The following is a 25,539-nucleotide window of genomic DNA, read 5'->3' on the forward strand; positions in this document are numbered from 1 at the left end:
CATATACTCCCCCCGGTCCCTGCTGCCCCAATCGATCCCTCCCACCCCCCTCCCCGACAACATGGCCTGACTGGTTGAACCATACTACCTCGTCTTTTCTCGTTCACCCAAGGTTTTTTTCCGCACCTGCTCACAGTTTTGTGGTATGCACATACCAGAATGGAAAAACTATGTCCGCTGGGCACATCATTAGCCAGACAATCCTCAGCGCATACCAGGTCTTTATTATCCACCGCCTCTCAATACCAGAGGTGGGCAATCACTTCCAACCCTGCTAACATGCGGAGACGGCACCGAGTACCAACAGTGATGCGCCTGCGTGCCTGTCGTCCACGTCCCTTCTCTCATTTTGGGCTAGGCCCCGTCCAAAGACAGGTTAGTCCTCATTTCCATGAGAATGATGACATGAAAAGTAAGCACCTGCCTGGTGCTATACCCGTATGTTGAATCGTTCAATGCAGATTTGGGTGTTATGAGTCATGATATAGGCTTACCTCTCCATGGTGAGAAGCAGAAGATATTCTATTACCACTGATGTCCTCTAGCAGTCCGATATCCAGGGCTCAGTGAAGGAATGAAAGGCGAATGGAAGCACTTTTCTTGACAGATTGACCATATGATTAGAATAATCAGTAAGCTGTGACTTTATTTCTCCCGACCTTCCTGAACATTGTTTAAATGGTGTCAGTTGCAGTTCCTTTTAACAACTTAAATTAATGCTAATCTCTCTGTTTAGTTCCGGTCCACAGCCCTACTGTGGTAGTCATCCGAGTCTTGACTGGCTTTCTTCTTGATGGTTCAAACATCATGTACTGCTTCGGGTGGAATAAAACTATGTTTTCTATGATCCGCTTCACTTCTGTTATCTCCTGCAGCGGCTGGCATTTTTGTGTTGCTCTGTAGAAATCTGTCGAAGTTTTAATTTTGCTGTTCTCTCATGTTGACTCTTTTTTCTTGTTAGCTGCTCATAGAACTGTCTCACTAGACCATGGACTCCCAAACTCTCTTATGTCTATTGCAGGGGGTCGGCAACCTTTTTTTGCAATATGTGCTACTTATGTTCAATGAAAATCCTCCCAAGCTACTTAATTTAATAGAGATGTAGTAGAAATCACATCAGACAAGGCAACATTAGGGGCCACCATATACGAGATTACTCACAGGGATCATTTCTGTGCTTTAGGCATGGTTACCAGCAGTAATTTAAACAACCATTTGCAATGCAATCGGTCTCGCCTTTGGGGCCTTAAATATATTTAGCTATGCAGCACATTAGCCTGAGTGCTGAAACATCTGCTGTTCTTTAGCATAGAGAGAAAGTAAGCATCAAACTGCGTGACACGTCAGGTCTGGGAACACATGGAGAGAAATATTGCCCTTCAGCTGGAAATGGTGTAGTCCAAAGCTCTGTGTTTAATATAAAATCAGGACCTTCTGTGGTCATATCACTGAAAATACAAGATTTGAAAAAAATATTATTGTCCACGGGTGCTCGTGGAAGACAATTTCTATGGACTAGAATCTAGAGAATGCTAAAGTGATTCTGGTATTTTACTGAACTATGCTGGTCGTTTTCTATCAAGAACGTTAAATAGAGGCAGTTAACAGAAATTTAAAAAAAAAGAAGGTCTCTCAACAGAAAGCAATTCTGTTATTTTACTGACCTCTACTGGCAGTTCAACATAAACAAAAGTCCCTAAGAGGAAGCAGACAAGTCCTAGGGCTAATCTCCAGAGCCCACAAAGTACGTACACATTTAAGTATATACTAAAGAATATACAAGAGGTCTTGAATACTCGACCTAAAAATGCTTTGTCAATGCGGAATGCCTCTACATGGGTAACAACCATAGCTGCAGTGCCCCTGAAATCAAGCCAATAATAAAAGTAATAGTCTCCCCAACACCATTTTATTTTTATCGCTCAAATACCAGCTTTAAATATATTTTGGAAATCCAACCGTATTTGTCAAAGCCTCAGTTAATGAATTCTGAAATTACACACCCTTTTCTTTCACATACACGCTTTCCAATGTTGGTAAACATATATTAATTCAACCTAGCAAAAGTTCTAATTTAGTTCTCTGGGCTGCACACATGAGAACTACTTACAGGTAGTTGTAGAGCTGCCATAACTCACAAGCTATTTGTTGGAGAAGCCTGGTCTTTTTTGCCGCCCCATCACCCTGCCCCCAAGGCTTCTGGTATGTGGTCTGCTCATGGCTTACTCTGTTGCGCCTCCTTTAGAAGTCCAAACAAAGATCATTCGGTAAACAAATCTTTGGTAAGCATTTCGACATGACATGACATGTTGAACCATCTAGACAGAAATAGCAAAGTCGATATTTCACTACCGAAAAGAGACACAAATCAGACCACAGCCTGTAATACAGGTAACGGTTAACTGTTTAATATTGAGCACTTTCTCATCAGAGGACGGCCCGGGACCAGGGTTCGATTCCCGGCGCGGCAGGTTTCTGGACCAGGGTCAGCGGACTCGATAATTCTCTCGCCTCGGTGCCCACTCTGATCAGCGATCACACTCGGCAACTTTGGGCATTAGCTTGCCTCATCTTCACTAACGGCCCCACCAGACCGCCGGGGATGCCTGGTCTCACCCTGGAGATTCCCATTAAGGGACCATCTCTCTGGGAAGCCAGGAAGGGTTTAGCAGCGGTCGAAGCGCCTTGGGACCCTCCGGGTAAGTAGTGCGCTATATAAATGCCTATACATTACATATACATTACCACTTAAATAAAGCCTTGCCTATTGCTATTTTTTGTGGAATGATTACCTCATGTAAAATGTGTTATAAACAAGACACAGTTGCCTGTGGTGTCATAATAACGTTTATAACGTGTTTCTGGCTTCACAAAATATTACATAAACTGACTGAGAAAAACGCCCAGATAATAAATCTAACATGGCTTTCATTGATATGATTTTTAACCCCCATTCAAGCGGTACGTTGATTGGAGAAGTTTATAAACAAGATAAAAATTATCTGTGCATATTATTCTCTTACTGTAATACATTATTTTAAGAAATAAAAAATGGGTTGCCCTCCAAAGGAATTGACAGGACTTATGTATGCTTAGTGCAAGCTTATTTTGAATACATCAACGGAAGTCAAGAGAGCCCAAATGTGTTTCTTTACCAGGAAGTTACTTTAAGGCATTAACTCCAGATCACTATATTAATCAGAAGTGAATATTTGCATATTAAACCTGAAAAACAAATGCCACCAGCACAGAACAGCCTAGATGAAGTCTGCTATGCTTCCTTCTTTATTAGTAGTGCCTATAAATGTAAAAGTGCATTATGATGCTAAGAATTATAAAAGATTCCAATTGCCAAATAATTTATAACTTGACCTCCCCTTTAACTTTCAAGATCTTGAATTATATAACGGTTTCTTAGTTTGCAGCATGTGCAGTGGTACATCACATGCTGTGCACTTTCCTGGTGTCTATTGTTGGGTTTGGAATATGACAAGAATATTTTTTCTCAAGTAAAGTTATTGGTTTCAAGTATTTGGATATAAACTCATAATCGCAACCCTGAAACCCATGTTAAGAATAAAACACAACACATGTAGAAGCCCAAAGTAAAACTTGTGTTTAACACAACATAGCAATCAGCACAACAAAATAATGAAAGACAATTGCCATCTAAACTAACCAGAGGTCTCTCTAGAAAAGGGTCAGTTGGAGCGTAATACTAAAATACGTAAAACCTAGGACAGTTTATATAGGTTTTCTCTCAAATCAAGTCAATGAATGTTCATATGGTGCCAGAATCGTGTTACTTTCAGCAACAACGTATCTAATGAGCAGGTGATAGGATCCTCTCCCAGAGGAATTAGTAGATGTCATGGAGCAGCAGATATCATTCATGATTAGAACACGGAGCTTATTTTCCCAAAACCCTGCTTCTAGTTGCCACGACTGAAAGTGAGGTTACGCTTTGGTCAAATATGCAAATGTATAACGTTTAATAATGTGGCTTCTGGGCCTACCAGAGCAATGCAAGTAATTAATATTTCTGTTGCCAAGGGATCAGAAAGAGAATAGATGCTCAGCTTGCAAAGGTTTCAATGTAAAAAAGATTACTCAGAACAAAACATATGAGTTATTTACACATGTACTTACAAAGGTTCATCTGCCAGGCTGACAACTACTGTGCCTTTCTTATCATTTGACGGTGCTCTTTTGGACAGCTTATTGAAGGGACAGGGCCAAACCTATCACTGGCTCTCTGGTGAATTGTCAGATTGCACTATGCCACCACCCTGCCTAGTGTGATCCTGCATTTATATCTCAGCACTCCGCACCTGAAAGCTTGGTGGTGGTGCACGTGCCTGCAAGCCAAGCCAATCTCAACGCCTTTCCGACTGCTCCCCACGAAAAGTCGAAACAGGTGGAGATGTTTGGGAAGATATTCTTTTCATCCACCATCTTGGCGCTCAGGTCAGTGAATGCCAGCTGCCTGCTGGTGTACTACTCTCTTGCTTTTGGGACTCATTGGTTCAAGCCCTCCCAGTTGTCCCTTAGGATCTTGTCATCCCTCCTAGACATGCCATTTGATGGAACTCCCCTAATTGGGGACAAGCAGACTCTGCTCTTAAGCAGTTCATGGTGAGCAGGGCTATGGCACGCCCTCTGAATTTCACCTCGCCAGCTGCACCAGCCCTATTGTTCCTTCTGTGAATGAGGCAGAGGTACCCCATACCGTCAGGCCATCCAACTCCAGTGTGGTGCCTAGCAGTTTTGCAGTTGTGGCCGTGGTACCCAACGCCCCTGCAATCAAGGTCAGTGTGCCATCCAGTCTACTTCTACCCCCTTTAGTCCCACCTGCCAAACACCTTTAGCATACCTTTAGTGAAGCATAACCACCTGGTAGGTGGCAGAATCCGATAATTCTTGCTGGTTTGACAGGCCATAACATCTGACAGTTGGATCCTGCAAATTGTTCAGAAAGGCTCTGCCCTGCCCTTCCTTTCCACACTGCTGCACCTTCCACCATTCCTCCAATGACTGATGGAGGATTGTCTTTCTATTTTACGGCAAGAAGTGCAAGCGCCGGAAGTAGGATGTGGTTGCTTTTCCTGTTAGTTTCTAGTGCTCAAGAAAGATGGGAGCCTTTGCCCTATTTTAGACCTGCACCATGTCAACGCCGTGCTTCGGAGGGAAAAATTTAAAATGCTCACTCTGGCCCAGGGCTTGTCTGCTTTTGACACTGGGGACCTTATGGTGCATATGGACCTGCAGGATGCTTATTTCCATATCAGGCCCATCGGCTCTACCTGCGGTTCATGCTTGGAGCATTTGCAGTTTACTGTGCTTTCTGTTGGTCTCATAAGTGCCCCTCGGGTGTTCATGATGGCAGTGATGGCAGCAAGGGTTGGACTGGCAACCCAAAGCAACTCTGGCAATTTTCTTGGACCATCCCCTGGGAAATCACTGCCTGGCCCCAGCAGGATCGAAATGCTTGCTTGCTGCTTTAGTTACTGGGGGCTGATATTGCAGCACTGCTGCGAATACAGCCCCAGATACAAAACCGCCCCCCCACGACTGCGAAACTGGCTCCCACCCTTCCAGCCTCCTGAGGAACCGCTCAATACCCGGTACGGCCGGTCCAGCTCTGGTGGCAGCACATCTTCCGAGGTCAGGGGAACCAGTCTTCCACTACCTTGGCTGTTGAAGTCAGATTCGCCCCAGGCGGTCGTCGACCATCTCCAGATTGTGGTGAGCTCCCTGTCATTTTCATAGTTGTCTACCACGGTGCAAAAGTCACACCTGGCTCCTCTGATGCTCCCCTTCATTGTAGCCATTCTAGACATGGTTCGGTTACGTGTCTGTCTCTCGGGCTACAACATGATCTTTCAGCCTCAGTCCTGAAGTTCAGTGAGGTAGCCCCTGAGACTGATGGCCTTCTGCATTGAGTCCACTGGTGATGTATGAGGGCTCTGTTGGGGAATTTGCAGTCTCAGTGGGCTCAACGTCAAGGAGACCTCGCTGAGCATGTTGAGATTTCGGGGGGAGACTGCAAAAGATCTGCAGTGGTACTCAGTGGTCTGCAACGGGTTAGGGCCAGATCTCCTCCCTTCCCCATGCAGGCATCACAGTGGTCACTGATTAATCACTTTTGGATTGGAGTGCCCATCTGTGAGAGGCTGTGGTCAAAGGCCTCAGGTCTCCAACAGAGTTCACGCTCCATATCAGCCTTTTAGAGTGGCCCTCCGCTTGGCCTTGAAACCCTTCCTTCCATTCATCAAAGAAAGGCTGGTACAGGTGCTAACGGACAACAACACCGCCATGTGGTACTGCAACAAACAGTGTGGGGTCATGGACCCTGTGCAAGGAGGCTTTGTGCCTCTGGAAATGGGTGAACCACCAAGGGATTTTCCTGGCCGTGAACCAACTGGTAGGATAATTGAATATCTAGGTGAACGAGCTCAGCCTTTGACGTCTAGTGGATCACGGGTGGTAGTTACACCTGGGCTTTCACAATCTCCACCTTCGTGCTTGGAGATTGACCGGCGATAGCTGAACGCCTTGGCTGCCAGGCAGCCCTCAAAAAAGACTGGATATGCCTGTCATTGGGACAGATTTGTGGCGTAGTGCTGTACTTCCTCTGGGCACGGTTAAAGGGTAAATTTGAACTATTTCTGCTTTTTTTGTGGTTTCCGAATCAGCTCTCTTTGATTAAGCCTCCAGTTGTTATGTGCTTTTTGAAAGGTTTACAACACGTGTTCCCTCCCTCTCCCTTCGTCATGCCACAGTGGGACCTCAACTTGGTCCTCACATTTCTAATGTGCACTGCATTTGAGTCGCTTCAAAGCTGTTCTTTGGAGAACATTACAAAAGGTGAGGAATCTGCGGCTAGATGGTCTCTGCCAGAAAGAGTGTTGCCAAAGGTAAGTAACTTGTTCTTTTTCAGTATGAAATGCGGTTTGTTGTAGTTACTGTGATTTTACTCACCCTGTTCTTCCCCGGAAATGTTGTTTAGGGGTTTATTGTGGCTTGAGCATGCAAGTGATTATAGGACTGAACCTCATCACGGTATGCTCTGTAAGCAGCAGGAAATCAGTATTCTGCTGTGTGGCGTTTCTGACTTTGGACTCTGTTCTCTGGCTGCTTGTGTTCCTGTATACACCACAAACACGTTATTAGTTCCCCCGCCCCACCCTCCCTATGGTGCTTTGTAAATGTAGGATGTAAGCATCTGGAGAAGTCTTAAACAAGAAATGGTTTCGTTGGGACATTATGTGATGATAGTTTTCATCTCAGATGCATATGAACACCCCGCAGCTGAAGCTGCTGCTCAGCCACTTCTCTATGTGGAAAATGGGACTCATTCAAGATTGATTTAAGAAGTGCCTTGTTGTGCGTGTCTACCTACCATCTAACAGTAATAAAAAAAATGTTTCTTTCAGATCTGGATTCCCTGGAGCACAGCCTGTTTCCATGGACAAGCAGAATCTCATTTTTTTAGAGAAGAAACCATATAAAGTAAGCTGGAAAGCAGATGGCACTCGGTAAGCTTGACTTTAGAAGTAATGTTCTAACCTACATAGTACATAAAACAGCCATGAGGCGATGCGCAAGTTTGTCAATTGAATATTCTACTGCAGAAAGTCAGTTGAACTTTTTTTCACTCTGTTTTTTACGCTTCTCAGTGCATTTTCTACAATGCAGCACTTTGTAGAGCAGATGAAGTAATTTAAAGAAAGGGCACGTTAATTTTTGGAAGGGAAATTCGTTTTGGTAGTTATCTGCCTAAAAATAGTTCCCTTCTCTTCAGTGACAAATCTGGTTTAAAGTGTCTTATTTTATTTTTTGTATTACTTTAAGTACTAGCTTTGTATTTTGCTGGCTCTTTTTCTTTTTTTTTTAATTTTTTTTATTTAATGAGAGTTCATACCGGTAAATACATATTTCTAAATGGATACATAGATACATAGATCGAAGCACAGCATAATATCCTCATGCGAAATAACAGAAAGAATAATAAACAATACAAAATCAATTCACATATTAAATATCTACACGACCAGTAAATCATTCATTTATAGTTAATTTTGCTGTCCTCCAGGTAGCCACTGGGGCCCAAAGTCGCTTGCCCACATCCCTTAGCTTCGCTCCCTTTAAATCATATAATGCTTCCTCAATATTATGTATGCCCAACATTCTGCACAACCACATTTGAAAAGTTGGGGCTTCTGTATCCTTCCAGGCTGCGCTAATTAAAATCCTAAGAACTGCTACGGAAATAAAAACCAGAGCTTCGGCCTCAATACTCATATTTAATTTCGCATCACAGCCAATTATTATCAAGGTTGGGGAAAGGTTAATTTTGACATCCAGAAGCCCCTCTAAAAACCGTATTATTTCAACTTTAATAGTTTTTAATTTTTCACAGCCATAGAACATGTGTATAAGATCAGCTGTACCCTTTCCACATCTGGGGCAGTTGTTATCTATCGCTTTCCCCCAAGAGAATAATTTTTCGGGCGTATAGTATAAATTAAATAGAGTTTTGTAATGTTGGGCTCTGAGATTCGAGGAGCGCAGAAACCTTTTATCCATAGCTAACGCCTTATCAAGGTCTACTTCGGGATCTCCCAATTTTTTGGACCATGCGGTTTCAATTTTTCCAATATCGTCAATTGATGCGTCGTTAAATATTTTATATATATCTCTAATTCTATGGCCCCCTGACTTCAGATATTCAATTAGTTCGAATTTTCTAAGCAGAGTGACACGTGGCCTGATTGATTTAATTCTATTTACAATCTGTATGTATTTGAACTCTTGATAACCTTGTAGTGAATAGTTTTGTGTAATTTCTTCAAGTGTTCTGCACTGATCTCTGATCATTATTTGCCCCAACTCCACAATACCATGACTCTCCCAATGGCGCCACGTTCCATCCCTACTAAGATTTGGAAAGAGTGTTGAATTCCAAAGTGGTGTACGATGATGGATAGTAGGTATATCTAGAACTTTTTTAACCGTTTTCCATATATACCATAGACCTTCAAGCGTCTTGTATCCTAATTCCTTGTAATAGCTCCTCTGAGTTCTCTTTAATAAAAGCCCTACGGCTTCACTTCCCACCAATAGCTCAAAAATTGATGGTATCTCCGCCTGCCTGAGGGTTGGGCCCCCTGGATGGAATAGAATAGCCATGTCTGTGAGGAGACATGCAAGATGATAGCTCTTAATATCTGGCAGTCCCAACCCACCTCTATCTTGTGGTAATGACATATATCTATTTGACCGCCTTATTTTTCCATATTGCCATAGGAATTTCATAAAAGTGGCCTCAATCTTCTTAATAATTTTCTCGTCAATTTTAAATGGGATTGATCTTAATTTGTAAAGCACCTTAGGAAACATTGTCATTTTTATAACGTTTGCCCTCCCAATCAGTGATAGCTGTAGTGAATCCATTCTTTTTAGATCTGTTTCCATAGATTTGATAAGAGGGGTATAATTATCGTCAATTGTTTTACCTGGTTCTGCATTTGTTATACCCAGGTAAACTACAGATCCTACATATCTTCCGTCCACCTTGGCTATTTTTTTAGAACATAATATCTGTGTTTTATCCACATTTAGTCGGTAGCCCGACACGTCTCCAAACTGGCCAGTTATGCTAACTACCTCCCTCATAGCTAGCTCTGGATCTTTTGTAATGACTGCTAAATCATCCGCGTAAGCGAGAAGTTTAGTATGAAACCCATTTGATACTACTGGTTTAATAAGCGCGCTGTTCATTAATTGTGTGATTAGAGGGTCTATGTAGAGCGCAAACAAGATTGGAGAGCATGGGCAGCCCTGTCTCGTACCCCTTGTGATATTGATCCTATCTGATCTTTCCCCCATTGATTGAATTCTTGCAGTAGGTGATGAATACATAGCCTGAATGGCTTGACAAAATCTAGGGCCAAATCCCCTTGCCTCCATAACCTTCCATAGGAAACTCCATCTGACGCGATCAAATGCCTTTTCTGCATCGAGGAGGATCATTGCGACCTCCTCCCCCCCTAGCAGCACCGATGTCAAATAAGGTGATAGCTCTCCTAATATGGTTTGTGGTTCCTCTTCCTGGGATAAACCCATGCTGCCAGGGGGAAACCAAGGACGCAATGATCCTTCCCATGCTCGTGGCCATGATTTTGGCATATAGCTTGTTATCACTGTTAATCAATGATATTGGTCTGTAGGAGCCCGGGTTGGTCTTTGGTTTCCCTTTTTTGTGAAAGATTACTATATTAATTTCTTGCCAGGACTCGGGTATTATTCCGGTATTCATAACACCATTGAATAGATCTAAGAGCATTGGTGTTGTTTCCTCCCTTAGACTTTTATATAGTTCTACCGGTATAGCATCTGGGCCCGCCGCCTTTCCGCTTGCAAGATCTTGCAGAGCTTCCAATACCTCAGACATTGTAATATCTTGTTCCAGTGATTCGATTTGGCCTGATTTTAACTTACTACCCATGTCTAACCAGCTTATATTTGGGGGCTCTGCAGCTGCTTCTTCCTGATATAATTCTTGATAAAATTTCCTAAACCCCTCCAAAATTTCACCAGGCTTGTCATATATTTGGCCCTGATATTCAATTTGTGTCACAATGTTCTTGCTTGCCACCTGCCTGATTCGCAGGGCAAGAGCTCTACCTGCTTGCTCACCAGTTTCATAAAGGCGTGATCTCTGTGCCTGATCATTTGCTGCTGCCTTCCTCGCTAGTTGTTTCTGGATCTCAGCTTTTAAGGAGTTTACTCTATGTAGGCTCTCGATAGATTGAGCACCTGTAATTATGTCTTGTCTATGTTGTATCTCTGCCTCACTCAGTTTTTCCATCAATGCTACCCTTTCCCTATTAACCTTTTTCCATACATTGGTGGTATAGCTTATAGTCTCTCCTCTTATTCCTGCCTTGAAGCTGTCCCACACCCCTCCCCTTGATGCACTGTACCTATTGGCGTCAAAAAAGGACTGGGACCATATTTTCATATGAGTGATGTAGTCGACATCAGCTAATAATTTTTTATCAAATGACCAAGGTCTAGGAGCCTTATATGGTCTATTAATGACCATGCTGGCTCTTTTTCTTAGATGATTATTTTTTTCATTTACTTACATTTCCTTTTTAGGTCTCGCCTGAGACAGCGCACGTGCTGTTGCTTGCAAGACATTTTATTACCTTAAAGAGGTCTTAGAGCCAGACCATTGTTTACCATTCGGTTGGCTTCATCGTCAATCTTATTTCTGTGCTTTTGTTTGGTTAGCGTGTGCTGCTTTTATTACCCCTGTGTGTTTGTACCCCCTGTGAACATGCCCAAGGAACTGCTTTTGTACCCAGTGAGTATCCTTCCACTGCTCGCGCTTTCATAGCAGCCCTACTTTTTTTCTTTTGGAGGAAGCACTCCATAATTCTGCATCTGTGATGTGAAGAAGCACTCCATAATTCTGCATCTGTTTGCACATCGTCTGTTTCTGTACCGCTCCATCACTTGCTTGAAGCATGCCTCACAGTGGTAGAGAAAGTTTATTTTCAGACTGAACATATTTAATACATTTTTCTGAATGTTGTTCCTTTTGTTGTTTGACTGAACTGTTCTTCCGTGCTTCCTTTGCAGTCCTCCCTCCCACCCTCATTCACTACGTCCATGTTGCCTTTGTCTTCTTTCCTCCATCCCTGTGTTTTTTTACTCATTTCTCCATATTTGTTATGGCTTGAGACATGCTGCACCAGTGCTTCCCAAATTTCTAGAACCACCTCCCACTTTTTAGAACAGCAAACTTTCACGACTCACCTTGCTTGAATGGACATGAGTAGGTGATTTTTTTAATGTAACTAAAGCAGGTTTCTCCAACCAGTAGTTCGTGCGCTACTGATAGCTCTTCGGCTCCTGTAAGTAGTTCACGAATGAGTAGCTCAGGGTATGCAGTTATAAACTTTTTTTTGCTTGGTCGAATTAATGTATGTAAATCAAAATTGAAAAGCATGTATTTGAGATAAAAATGTGTGCATTTTCAAAACTCACAAGCTGATATATGAACAAAAATAGTTGAATTTCCAAAATATATTTAAAGTTGATAATTGAGTAATAAATCATGCAGCACTGGGGAGGTGTACTACTCATATTATTTCCTTGGTGCTAGGGCATTGCAGTGTTGACTGTTATGTATGTACTTCACGTTGACAAAGCCTTTTTTTCAATCTTACTGATGGCAGCCCTGCCAAGTACTGTGAGGTGATCACTATGGGTAATCTTGCTTATGGTGGCCACTAATGTAATCTTGTCTGATGTGGTCGATTTTACAGCACTAATAATATTAGTAGCTTGGGATGAATTTCATTGAACATAAATAGCTCTTATTACAGACCCCTGAACTAAAGCATTGTGTGGTACTGCACTGTCATTTACAGAGAGCACATTTTTCCATTGAAATGGCCACTAAATTGGTAAAGACCTATAGTTTTACCGATAAAACTATAAACACACTAATGATCATGTGGAAATCGGGTTTCAATGGATGTCATCTATGGATCACCAACTAAAGTGTCATAATTAATTTTGATCCTATTAAAATATTTGTTTTCATCACACTTTAGCATTACAAAAAAAGTGCTTAATTTTTTCTTTCATAACTGCTGATTGTGTACAGTTCATTTACATGTATTTACGTTTTGCTGTGTGATACAAAAAATGACATCCTACAACCTTTCCCTACAACAATTTAGGTACCCCAGCAAGATTGCCACATAATTCCCTTTACTTTTCTTTCTCTAACTGCAAAGTGAAAGGAGTTTGTAAACACCATTCCTCATGTTAAAAAAAAAAAAAGCTGCAATTTGTCGGAAGAAATAGCCTGACATTTGATCCATGTGTCTTTGAAGCGCAGGTAATATGAAAATAATGCAGAATTTAAAGGCATTTGTATTTATTGCTTGGACTTTCACGACCCACTTAAAATCAGCTTGCGACCCACCAGTGGGTTGTGACACACCATTTGGGAAACACTGCAGTACAACATAGTTAAGAAAGATTATTTTCGGAGTACGCATGTCACTTACATTTTACTGACTTTGAATTGCAGACATGATATTCCTTTGTGCTACCCTCTCTCTGTCCGTCTGTGTTGCCTTTACCTGGTCTCTCCATTCAACCCTCTGTCTGTGTGCCTTTGCATCCCTCCCTACTACTCACCTTCCCTCCGTCTGTGTTGCCTATGATCCCTCCCTCCGACCCTGTAGCTTTTGACCCCTATTTCCATCGTTCTTTCTTTGTTACTGCTTTAAACATGCTACACCACAGTTGAGAAAGTTTATTTTCGGGGAGTGCATGTCACTAACTTTTTTCTGACTTTTGTTGTTTTAGTTGTATTGCAGGCATGAAATTCTTTCCTGTTGCCCTCTCTCCCGCCATCTATCCGAGTTGCTTTTATCTGCAACTATCTGTATGCTGTTGAATCCCTTCCCTTCCATCCCAGCCCCTGTCCTTGTGGCTTTGGACTCTCTTCTGCACTGTGCAATGACAAACCATGCCATACTATACAATGACTGGCCGTATCATACTATACAATGACAGGCCACTCAATGCCATGCTATATAATAACAGACCAGACCATCCCATACCATACTATACTATAACATACAATAACAGACCATACCACACGATGCAATGATAAGCTGAACCATACCATACCATACCAGACCAGACCATGACAGGCCATATCAAACCATACCAGCCAATGACAAACCATACTGTGACAGGTTATAACTACCAAAGTGCGTATCATTTACATTTGTGTGAATTTTGTTGTATTGGAGAGATGATATTCTTTTGACCTCTCCCTCCGTCTGTCTGTGTTGACTTTACCCACACCCTCTGTCCCTGTGACTTTTGACGTCTCTCACCATACTGTATAGTGACAGGCCACACCAAACCATACTGTGGAATGACCGGCCATATCATACCATATTAGTGAACAACAGCCCATACCATACTATACGATGACAGGCTGTGCAATACCATACCATACTATATTATACAATGGCAGGCCATGCAATACAATTCCATACCATACTATGCTACACAAAGACAGGCCATATCATACTATACCGTACTATGCTATGCACAGAAGTCTGGTTGTTGTACAACATGGCTGAACAACATTGACTAAGCCAAAAGATCTCGCATAGCTGTTATAAAGTGATTACTTGGCTTTGCAACATTGCAGCTACCTGCAATTTGAGTATTTGGTTATGTGGTGGTTTATTCTAGTGTCATAATACAAGTATAGTACATGGCACAAATTAGAGGTTTGTTATGAAAAAACATTACTATTAATACGGCTGCTACTATGAAAGTTTATTAATTTCTAATCTTTTTATTGCTTGCATGTGTTGGCCATGTTTAGGTGGCTACCTGTATTTTCTTTTTCTTTTTGTGACAAATGCTTGCAATAAAAATTTAAAATATACAAATAGCCATGCAGAGACTTGCCAAGGACAGACTTTTACAGGGTCAGAATGTAATTTCACTCACAAGACAATAAATCCTGTTGAGAATTGGCTGAAAATGTTATCATAATTTCCTCAAGCCATCTTACATTTTGAATGAGCAATACTCACTCCCTCCTTAATCCACTGGCCATTTATAAAGGTAAAGTCCACTGGCCTGATAGGGTGAGGAAAATTATAAATTAAACACATACTCCTCACGAGCACTGAGGAATGGGTTTTCTTCGTCTCCTTAAGTTGCGCCAGTATTTATAAAATTGTAGGCCCCCGAAATATAACAATTTTATAGTTTGATTCTCATGGTCTAATTCTGATTGGTTGAAGGACGGCCTGACAACTGAGCTGAAAAAGCACGTTTTTTCAGCAATTCTGAACAGATGCCTTTTAGGGTAATTGGTCTTTTTTCTTTACACGTTCTGATATGCTACTTGACAGCCTGATACATAAGTTTGGAATACTGCACGATCGTAGTAGCCTTGTTACTTCTCGCTGAGGGCTGCATTGTCATGTAGTGGGATGTTGGGGTAGGAGGCCACCTTGGAGTGGGCTGTGTCCTGAGAATTCGACCTGCGGTTCGTTGACCTATTTCCCTGGTTCCATCTGCAGATCTAGACGGCGATTCAGTTGTACAATCCGCTGATAGGAAAATTTGTTTATACACATCTCTGGTCAAACCTTCTGAAAACCTCCTTTCAGGCTGAATTTGAAAGTTGATCATAGAATTATTCATATAAATGAAACATGGATATGCCATTGTATGGACTCTAGTCTTAGTTAATTAGATTTTTAAAAGATGAAGAAGGCCTCAATATAAAGAGGTACTGGTAATTGAAAAAGCTGAGTATTACAAACTTTTCTGACGAACTGATGTGAAGAACCTGTTCACTTGCTCTGGTCCATCACTGTTCAGTCAGTTTTTGCCCCAACTTTTTTCAAGACAGCGTCACTGATGTTTAATTTTTCCGTGGCAGATGTTTTTTGAGCTAGGTGCAACTTTCTGCCCATGGAAGCTTACGCCTTCATCAAGATGTTTAAAAACTCTTGTCTACAATGTCATCAAGGTGGTTGCACTGGAGGAGCAAAGCGTTTTTATCCTTGATAAAAAAAGGCGTGTGACAAGTTCGATATAGCTTAACCCCTTCGATGCTCATGACGAGCTCAGCTCGTCATGAGGTACACCTCTCGTACACTCATGACGAGCTGAGCTCGTCATGAACAATGGGAATCAATGATGGTCAGCGCACAGGGTAAATCTGCACTGCACCGATGGTGTTAATAAAGATACCAATTGCAGCCAATAATAGCTATAGTATTTGCATGGAAACTGTTGCCTGGCTTCCATTTGGCCTGGCTACTCTTATAATGCTGTTAATTGACTCTTTCAAATAGCTTCCATGTTGATCTTTGTTTTTTCTTATTTAAGAGCATCTAGAACAGTAAAGATATAGTTACCTTTAATTCGATACAAGTTTGATGTTTTGAAATTTCACTTGTTTTAGAATAGTCATTATTGGATAATATATTTTGTACTCCATATTTAGTAATGCATAAGTGCTGTGTTTGGAATGGTTCTCATTTGCTCTCTTTCTTTAGTTTGAAGGGTAGGCATGATGATTCGCACTTTTAGCTGTATAATGACTTCCCATCACAATAGGTACTTGCTATTTCTTTGTGTCTAACCAAGAGCGTTTTCTGTTGTAACATTTAATCGTTATAGTGCAACAAATAAAGTTAACATCCTAAATCCCTCCTCCTTGTAATATGCTAAGCTTTGTTTTTGTTGTACTGGAATATAACGGTTACCTCCAACGTATACAATGGGGGTTGTTGAACAAGTCAATCAGCTCTTCATCTAAGTTACTGTTGATCCTGATCTTCCTAATAGAGGCGCCTCAACCTCTGCCCATCCTGCTGGATCTTTCAAGTATATTGTACTCCTGGCCTTTCTGTACTCATCCATTTTATTTGTATCTGGCATATGGCCAGTGCTAGGCAAATAGTGCCACTTTTTCTCATATTGTTTCCTTATATGAATAGGAGATACCAAGCAGTCGTCCTTTAGAAGTTCGTTGGAGAGGGAGCCAGTGGCGGCTCCTCCGCAATGGCAGAGAAGCGTCGCCCCACTGCCTGGCTCAGAGCCAGCAAATGTAAAATAAAACAATGCTCTTGCATCTGTTTTTTTTTTTTTATATTTGCTGGCACTTAGCTAACGGTGTTGGGAGGAGCGGGCCAAGGATGGGAAAGGGGAGAAGGAGTGCTAGCTACGAGCACTCCAGTCCCTAGGTGCTCATAAATGTTTTGGCCGGCTGTCTCATGGCGACCAAAACACACATGCGCACTGAGGTTTTCTTTAGCCCAGCTGCGTTGAGCAACCCACACAGACGCTATGGTCTTAGCAGGGCGTCGTTCCTGCCTGTTCAGACCAATCCCAGCGCTGCTCTGCAGCACAGGGATTGTATGGTAGTCTGGGTCCCAGGGGCTGCTGAGACCCAGGAAGAGGAGAGGCAGTCGGCGGCAAAAGGTACGTTTAAAAAATATATATATTGTATGCCCTCCTCACCCCCCATACCACGCTTCCCGTGTGACGCCACCCACCCTTTGTTTAAGGCGGGTGCCGCTGGAGGCAGCCCAGTATTTTGGTGGCTATCCTTTGACTTCTTACTCCCTGAACAGAGCAATTATATAAATCCCTGATTGATTGAAAGTTGAACTTTGTAAATGTAAGCCTATATACCTCTAATTTCCTGAAGTAAATTGTCTGCTGCACACAGCATTACACAAGAATAAGCAGAATTACAGGAGGAGCGTAACCCAGCAATTAGCTATATGGACATCCTGTCAAAATGGACCAGAGGATGCATTTTAAAATATCACTAAGTGCAACAGAACGTGAACAAAGGCAGCAGGTCAAGATCCCTAAGTTTGCTGTTACTGTGCTCCCGCGCTAGGTTTTTCGTGGCATATTACTCATAATTACGTGAATTCATATTCGCGCGATTTAAAAAAATTATTTTTATTATAAGACAAAAAAACACAAAGAAACAACAGAAAATAAGCAATCGTCAAGAAGGATACATGATGGAGAATAAAGGCCGCATTTATGTAATCGAAAATAAATAAAAGAAACAATAGCATTGAAATATAGGCAGGTCGCAGTCTGCACCGTCTAAAGGGGCGCTCCATCTGCATTATAGGGAGCACCATCTGTAAAGGGGGTACATAGAAGCCCTCTGTACTCATTCCACGGGCCCCACAATCTCGTCCATTTGCCCGGGCAGTCCCTCCCCTCATACACCACCCTCTCAGCTTGCATACACCAGTCCATATCTGCTGCCCATTCCACCCTGCGTGGCATAGCACCCCCCTTCCACGTCCTTGCTACATTCCTCTTTGCTACCATATAGCCCAGCGAGACCCACGTTTGCTCAGTATGATTCAGATCTGTGGCATCCCAGATATTTAAGAGACATAACCTTGGGTTGGGGTCAATTGGTTTCTGGCATATTTGGGACATGAGGGACACAACTTCAATCCAATATTGTTGAAGGACCTGGCATTCCCACCACTGGTGCATAAAGGTACCCACTCCAACACATTCACGGGGACGGCAGAAATCCCATCTTGACCAGTGCTGTAGCAATTTTAATTGGATAAGTTTAAACCGCGACCTGATTGCCACCTCCTTGGGTGAAGCCAGGGCCTCCCTCCAGTCCTCATCTGGTATGTTCCCGAGGTTACCCACCCATTTCATACGGATTTTATCCAGTGGTTCTGGAAGATTATTAATTATCGGGCTGTATGTTAAAGAAACCACCGTATCTGGCAGGTAATCATCTAGGTGCCTATCTTCTAAAGTCGATGACGCCGGGAGATCCGAGCCCTTAGGAATGGCCTTAGTGAGTTCGCTTCGTACTTGGAGATAGCGAAAGGTTTCCCCCTCAGGGAGCTGGTATTTGGCCTGTAGCTCGGCGAACGGGACCACCGCGCCCTTCCCCCATATATCCCCGACTGCAGAGAGGCCAATCAAGTCCCATTTATCAAAACCGGGCTAAGTTGACAGCATCTCCAAGTGACAGTATTCTAGCAATGGGGTGATTTTACCCTTCCATCCCAACGCTTTTGTAGCTGCCTGCCAAAGTGAACCTGTAGTAGAGGTGGGAGTGAACGAAGGTGCATGCCTGGGCCCGCTGTAAAGTGCTCTCAGATAGTTACCCCCTGTCATGTTAAATCGGTCCATTTTGTAAGCCAGGTCCGTAATAGGGCTGTGCGCCCAGTGATTAAGATCCATCAATTGAGAGGCCAAATAATACATTTTAAGTGCAGTAAGCGCGATACCTCCGTCATACCAGCTACGTTGGAGTTTATCCAACGTGATCCGGGGGGGGGGGGGGCATTCCACAGCAGGGAACGTACCTCAGAGTCAATTATGGAGAGGTATTGTGGCTGGACGGGGTAGGGTGTATTTTGCAGGGCATACAAGAAACGGGGGAGCGCCATCATTTTAGAAAGGGCAGCCCGTCCCAGTAAGGTGAGAGGCAACCCCTTCCAGTGCTACACATCTGCTCGAAGGCGATGCAACTGCGGGAGGAGATTCCTCTTGTAAAAGGAATCTCGATCTGTTGTAACGTATACACCCAAATATCGGAAGCCCTGCGTGACCACACCTGCCGTACAATCTCGGGGAAGCCGTGGACGAGCCCCACTAAGAACATATATCAAGGATTTGCCCCAGTTGATCACATAGCCTGAATACTTCCGAAAGACGGCCAGGATATGGAGCACTGAATGCAGCGATGACCAGGGTTTGCATAAGTACGAAAGAATATTGTCGGTATATAGGGATATTCTGTCTGACCAATCCGAAGTCCAGTTTAATCCCCGTATAGACGGATCGCCTCGAATCCACACCGCTAACGGCTCCAGTGCCAAAGCGAAGAACAGAGGTGATAGGGGGCACCCCTGCCTCGTACCCTTCCCCAATTCAAAAACCGCCGATCTGCCACCATTATCCATAACACGAGCCAGCGGTTTGGTATAAAACAAGCGTATCCAGGCCAAAAAAACGTGGGCCAAAGCTGCACCTCTCCACGTGGCAAATAAAAAGGGCCATTCCTTCATATCAAATGCCATTTTGGCATCCAGAGACTCAATTATCGCGTCCTCTTGTATAGTGGAGGCCCTTCCCAGGACTCCATAGAGGCGACGGAGATTGAGCGCCGTGTTTTTGGAGGCATAAAACCGGATTGGTCCAGGTGGATCGGCTTAAGTAAATGGGGCGACAGATGAAGGGCCAAAAGCTTAGCTAGGATTTTGACCTCTGGGTCAAGAAGGGAGATTGGTCGGTAGGAACCGCATTGGTCCCGGGGTTTTCCTTCTTTATGTAGAACTACAATATTCGCCAGTCGCTGTGACTCCGGTAAATCCCCCAAGGACTACGCTTTCATTGTACATCCACAGGAGATCTGGAGCTATGACCTGCGAGTTCGCTTAGTACAATTCAATTGGAAGTCCACTAGGACCCATGGCCTTTCCGGAACACAGCGCCCCTATTGCTTTGGACACCTCCTCAGCGTCAAGAGGCACTTCAAGATCAGTCACATTCTGGGGGTCCAGGCTTGGCAGGAGCAGGGTAGAGAGTAAGTCCGCTGCCTCCTTCTGAGTCGAAGTGGATGTGGGGGCATAGAGGCGTACAAAATACTTCTCAAAAATCTCTGCAATTCCGCTTCGGTCACTACGTCTCTCTCCATCCAGAGCAACCATCTCAGAAACCCACTGGTTAGCCGCCTCTCGCCTATCCAACCACGCCAGTAGTTTACTGGCTTTATCACCTATCTCGTAAATCCTATGCTGTGTCGCGCGGTAGTGCGCCTCCGCCTCACTTGCAAGTGCGAGATATTCCTTCTGCTTTACGGCCAGCTTATGAGAGGCATCGGGGAGGCAGATGCGACAAGATCACGTTCAAAATTAGCCACCTCTAATTCAATATCCTCGAGCCACTGACGTTCCTTTCGATGGCCCGCCACAGCTGCCACCCCGCACCTCCATATCACCGTTTTGAACACCTCCCACAGTGTTTACATGAGAATGTACGGAGCCATCATTCTCTTCAAAATAGTCAGACGTGGTCTTTTTCACTTATCCCGTATGTATGGAACTCGAAGATACCAGGCATTAAGGGCCATCCCTCGATGCGGGCGGGGGTGAAGCCGCACCATAGTATGCTAGGATCGGTGAGTGATATGAGATGCCCCTCGGTAAGAAGGAGATGTCACCCTACATTGAAAGCTGAGGGGCCTGGCAAAAGAGATAATCAATGCGGGACAGACTCCCATGGACCCCAGAGAGGAAGGTGCATTGTCGGTCTAAAGGATGAAGAGTGCTCCACACGTTAATCAGTCCGAGCGCCTCTAAGAATTCCGATAACAATTTCCCTTGTGGTTCAGGACGTCAGGATGGCAAGCGGTCTATTTCTCCGACCAAAGCGGCGTTACAATCGCCCCCGAATAAAGGGGCTCCCTCAGGCAAATTGTAACGGATCTGTAGGGGGAATTAGCCGGTGGCCGACCGGAGCACTACCCCAGAACGGCCATCTTGGTGGTTGGCGAGCCACGCCCCCCATATTCGCGCAATTTTTGATTCAAAAGATCAACTCAGAATTACCTAAATAAAGAATTTACTCTGATTACTGCATGTAATTAAAATATCTATTGGCACCGCATTTTTACTCCACAAAAAATGGAGGGTTATCTTTCAAGGTTAAGCCGTAGCTGTTACTATGCAAGCAGACGTGAGAAATCTGAGCTGAGTATGTTTTCTAAACTAGAGTTGCAATATGCTAATGAAAGTCCTATGGGTGGATTACTACTTTCTTATTGAAGATTGGTAAAAGCAGTCCTAGGATTACCCCGGGCCTTTTGCTCCACCAACTTCTTCGCTCACCGCCTTTTCATAGTTTTTTCTGCTTCTCTTTTCTGTTTCCTACTTAAAATTCCACTCGCCTTCTGTCACGAATGTGTAATCTGCACAATCTCAAGTAATTTAGAATAACAGTGTTCAGCAGCTAAACACAAACACTGCTGAAGGGGGTTAAATTGTGTTTTATTTTTCTGTAATTGATATGTTTGGTAGAATTGTACGGTTGGGAATTGGTGCCAGACGTAACTTCCTTTGTGCCTTATCAGCTGCTTGCTACATCTGTGTGGTCAGCAGGTTTTATAGTCAAATGGGAAATAATTGCGAGTTTAGTGCTTGGGAAGTGTTGAGCTAACAGCATTGTGAATGCGAGTTTTTTGTTTACTCAGGCAGCAATCCCAGCAGATCCAGGAGCTTTGTTCCAGTGGCAAGCCCACCAGTTAAACCTATAGTCTCAAGCAGCAGAGAGGCTTTCACTTGTGTTAAAGGAACATTTTAAACAAAGTGTCCATTTTCTATGCACCAAAGTGTTCATCATGCATTGAAGTGATTGCTACTATTACCCAATATTCTTACCACACACAGTGCTGAATAGAGCTGTACCATCAAACGTTCTCTCGGATCTTTACACCTATTTACGCGTTTTAAGTGAGTGTGTCCTGAATGATAGATAGAAGCACTCATGAAAGTAATCATTTTTAATTGAAGACTTTTACTAGGTGACAACACAGCAATACCATAGTACCATAGTATGGTGGCAAGACAGCAATACCACAGTATGGGTAAAAGCTATATTATTGATAATAGAAAAGAAATTGGAGAAGAAACAAGCCCCTCTAAACTCCTAAGGGGCTCAGAATGTTATGTCCTAAGATTAACATCTGATGGGTCCTGTTGGGTGAAGAGTTTAAGGCCTCATTGGGAGTATCACAATAAAAAACAATACTACAGTGTATGGTTTTACCGCCCTATTATGAGTTCCACTCTGGAATGGAGACTAATGCAGTCATATGTTCCGCCCCAATTCCAAGCTGAAAAACTTTAAATTGTCAGTAATTATTTTCACATTTCTTGTAGTCTGGAATATAAGGAGGGGTCCTAAAGACAAAGAGTCCTCCAACTACTGCCTTGGGTATGATTGGCCGAGTCCTGTTTACTGCACTGAATGACAGTGGTTGGCAGAGGCGTTCTCTCACTGTTGGAGAGAATGAAACCACAGAAAAAAGACAATTTTGATGCGGACTTGGCCATCAGTTGGTGGAAGGGATTGAAAGTGTACATGAGCCTTTTGATGACTGCCACTTAGCTGTCTCCATCTGGTCAGTCATATCCAAAGTCTTTCCTCTAATTTGTTTCACCTCCAAAAAGAAAGCCATCGTTTTCCTCTGCATTGTACACTGCATCTCTTCATGCTGCCACAAGCAGTAATGGTTACTCACCAAGGACCAATCAGCCCGAAGGTTAGACTTACGCTGGGAGCACCTAGAAATATGTTCACCATGTTAGTTGCCAGGCCACAACCCCATCTTTCTTATTTTCATTCTAATTACTTATTTTGCTTAGGTTATAATTCTCAACTGTCCATATTTCCTGGGGGGTAATTTTTTTAAGCTGCAAACTTTAAACATCTCTAATATTTTAAGTGTATGGATTTATTGGGCGGGGAGAAGACAGACATCATTCTCCTTGGAAATCCCTCCCCGTCTGCTCTTGCACCCATCTGGCCACCATGTCTTGGCGCTCCTCCTGCGCCCAAGTCCCAGATTAAGAGCCTCGGGATCTGGCTTGACACTGCCCTTGATTTCTCTGTCCAGGCTACTAAGACTGCTGCCACTTGCTTCGGACTAATGAGGATGCTCCGGCGGGTGCTCCCTCTGCTCCCTTTCCAGGCGAGGAGGATCATGGTCCAGGCCCTCATTCTCTCTCGCCTGGATTACGGGAACGCTCTCTATCTGGGAGCACCGGCTTCGGTCCTTCAGAGGCTCCAGGTCACACAAAACAGTGCGGCCCGCCTATTGTTCAATCTGTCCCGTCGGCAGTCGGCGAGGAAGGCCCTGAAGGACCTTCATTGGCTCCCAATGGCTGCCAGAGTGCAGTTCAAAGCTCTGTGCATTATGCACAAATCCTTCCACCGTGTAGGCCCAGCGATTCTGCACCCTCTGGTTATGCCTTATGTTCCAACACGCCCCCTTCGGTCTGGTACCCTGCAGCTGGCCACCTCCTCTAAAATTAACAAAGCCCGTTGGGGTGGTCGCTCTTTTTCTCATTCGGCGACCAGACTCTGGAATGCCCTCCCCTTTGCCATCCGGGGTAACAGCAACCTCCTCTTGTTCAGAAAGTCCCTAAAAACGCATTTGTTTGCTAAATCTCTCTGATCTGCCCGAGCCTGCGCTAAAACCATTTTATCTTCAAGCGCTGCGAGGCCCCAGGGCGGGTAATCCGCTATACAAATGCAATTTTTCATTTCATTATTGTTTTCGTATCGGTATTTCACATTCAGATTCTAGTAGAATATTATTCAGATGTGATGCTTTGCTTAATAGGGGGACCCTTTGAACACAGACTGAATATTTGGTTCGAAGGTTATAGCAGTTATTAATTTGAGCCGGTGATTTCCCGTGCTCAGCACAGACGCTTTTTATCAGCACCAGTTAAGGACACATTCATTTATTGTATGCACAGGAAGATTAAAGGCCTAATTATGACTATGGCGGTCTGATTGATTGCCTTAGGCACGTTGGTAGTGCGGGCACTGCCTCATTGGCGGTCCAACCGCCCTTTTGAATGTTGGGGATTGGATCAGAGATCCCTGGCGGCGTAGCGGCGGTCTTGAGGCAGCAATATACTTGGCGGTGCTGCTGCTGCCCTGCCAAGCATATTACGAGTTTTCTTTCCACCATCGATTTCATGGCAGTGAGCCTGCTGTGAAAACTGTGTCAGAGAGGAAACAAAGGGGGCCCTATAGGGCTCCCTGTTGCCTCAGGTCCATGGGGTGCTTGCAGGAGGCACATTTTGTGCCCCGTGTGTGTTTGCACCCCAGTTGCTGCATGGCATGAACTACAGAGTCCATTTTTCAGAGGCAGCGCCATGGGACCCTCAAAGAAACGCCCTCCAGACACGAGAAAATGTGTAATCTGGCGGGTAGTGCTCACACAGCTTTGATGTGTGGGAGCGGGGCGGCGGCATTGCTGCACACTCCCACACTGCCAAAGTCATAATCAGGCCCCAAGTGACTTGCCCAGATTCATATTCTGTTGAGCCGACGCTGAGGCACGAACCAGGTTCCCCAGCTCCAAAGTCGACAGTTCTGGCCATTATGCCACACCCTCTCCCCTTTTTTAGGTCGAAGGCCTAAAAGGCTGCGCTTGCGCAGTCTTAGGCCGGAGACTTAATGAGTCTGAGTAGCGCCGAAGGTCCCGCCTCCGTGCCCCATCTCTCCTTCATTGGCTGGCTTCCTAAACGGAGGCCAGCCATTGGAGGAGAGATGAGTCACTCCAAACAAGCCCCGTCCTTTTCGGATTTGGGGGCGTAATTTTTGATGTTCTTTAGACAGTGACGTTGCCTGTCACTCAGAACATCAAAACCACGCCCCCAAATCGGAAAAAAATTTCGGAGTTGCTGGCGCCATTTTGGTTCACCGGTTGAGGAGTCCGCACCTCTGCTTTCCTTCCCTCCCCGGTCAATCCGGTGTAGTTCGGGGTCATATTTCCATGCCCCTGGCTCACTTCGGTTCCCTGCGATCCCCCTTCCAAGTTCCCTTCTGCCCAACCCGAGAGCATGCCCCTGGCTCACTTCGGTTCCCTGGGATCCCCCTTCCAAGTTCCCTTCTGCCCAACCCGAGAGCATGCACGGCGAGAAGCACAAGTACTGCAGCGCCGCCATTTCAGCGAGGGTGAGGAACAATTACAAGGTGAGTTCTTGTCATGGTTGGCTCTGCTGTTTCAGTAGGAATCTCGGGGGCTGCTGAGGATGAATGAACAGCGCTGCTGCACGCACTTTGTATTCCGTGTATTTCCGAAGACACACGTGTGTTAGGAACGCGACCCCCACTCCTGACTGGCCGATGTTAAGGAGACTATGGGGC

The 25,539-nt window shown here is 44.2% G+C and overlaps 1 protein-coding gene across 1 annotated transcript in view; it reads left to right on the forward strand.

Moving 5' to 3' along the window:
- RNGTT (RNA guanylyltransferase and 5'-phosphatase) overlaps positions 1 to 25,539 on the forward strand; it is a 1,829,700-nt gene that overhangs the window by 435,406 nt on the left and 1,368,755 nt on the right. The window contains exon 8 of the mRNA XM_086926663.1: positions 7,437 to 7,538. Coding sequence (XP_086782789.1) covers positions 7,437 to 7,538 — 102 coding nt within the window. The remainder of the gene's footprint in view (positions 1 to 7,436; positions 7,539 to 25,539) is intronic.

Source organism: Lissotriton vulgaris, chromosome 6 (assembly GCF_964263255.1).
Source record: "Lissotriton vulgaris chromosome 6, aLisVul1.2, whole genome shotgun sequence".
Classification (NCBI taxonomy): domain Eukaryota; kingdom Metazoa; phylum Chordata; class Amphibia; order Caudata; family Salamandridae; genus Lissotriton; species Lissotriton vulgaris.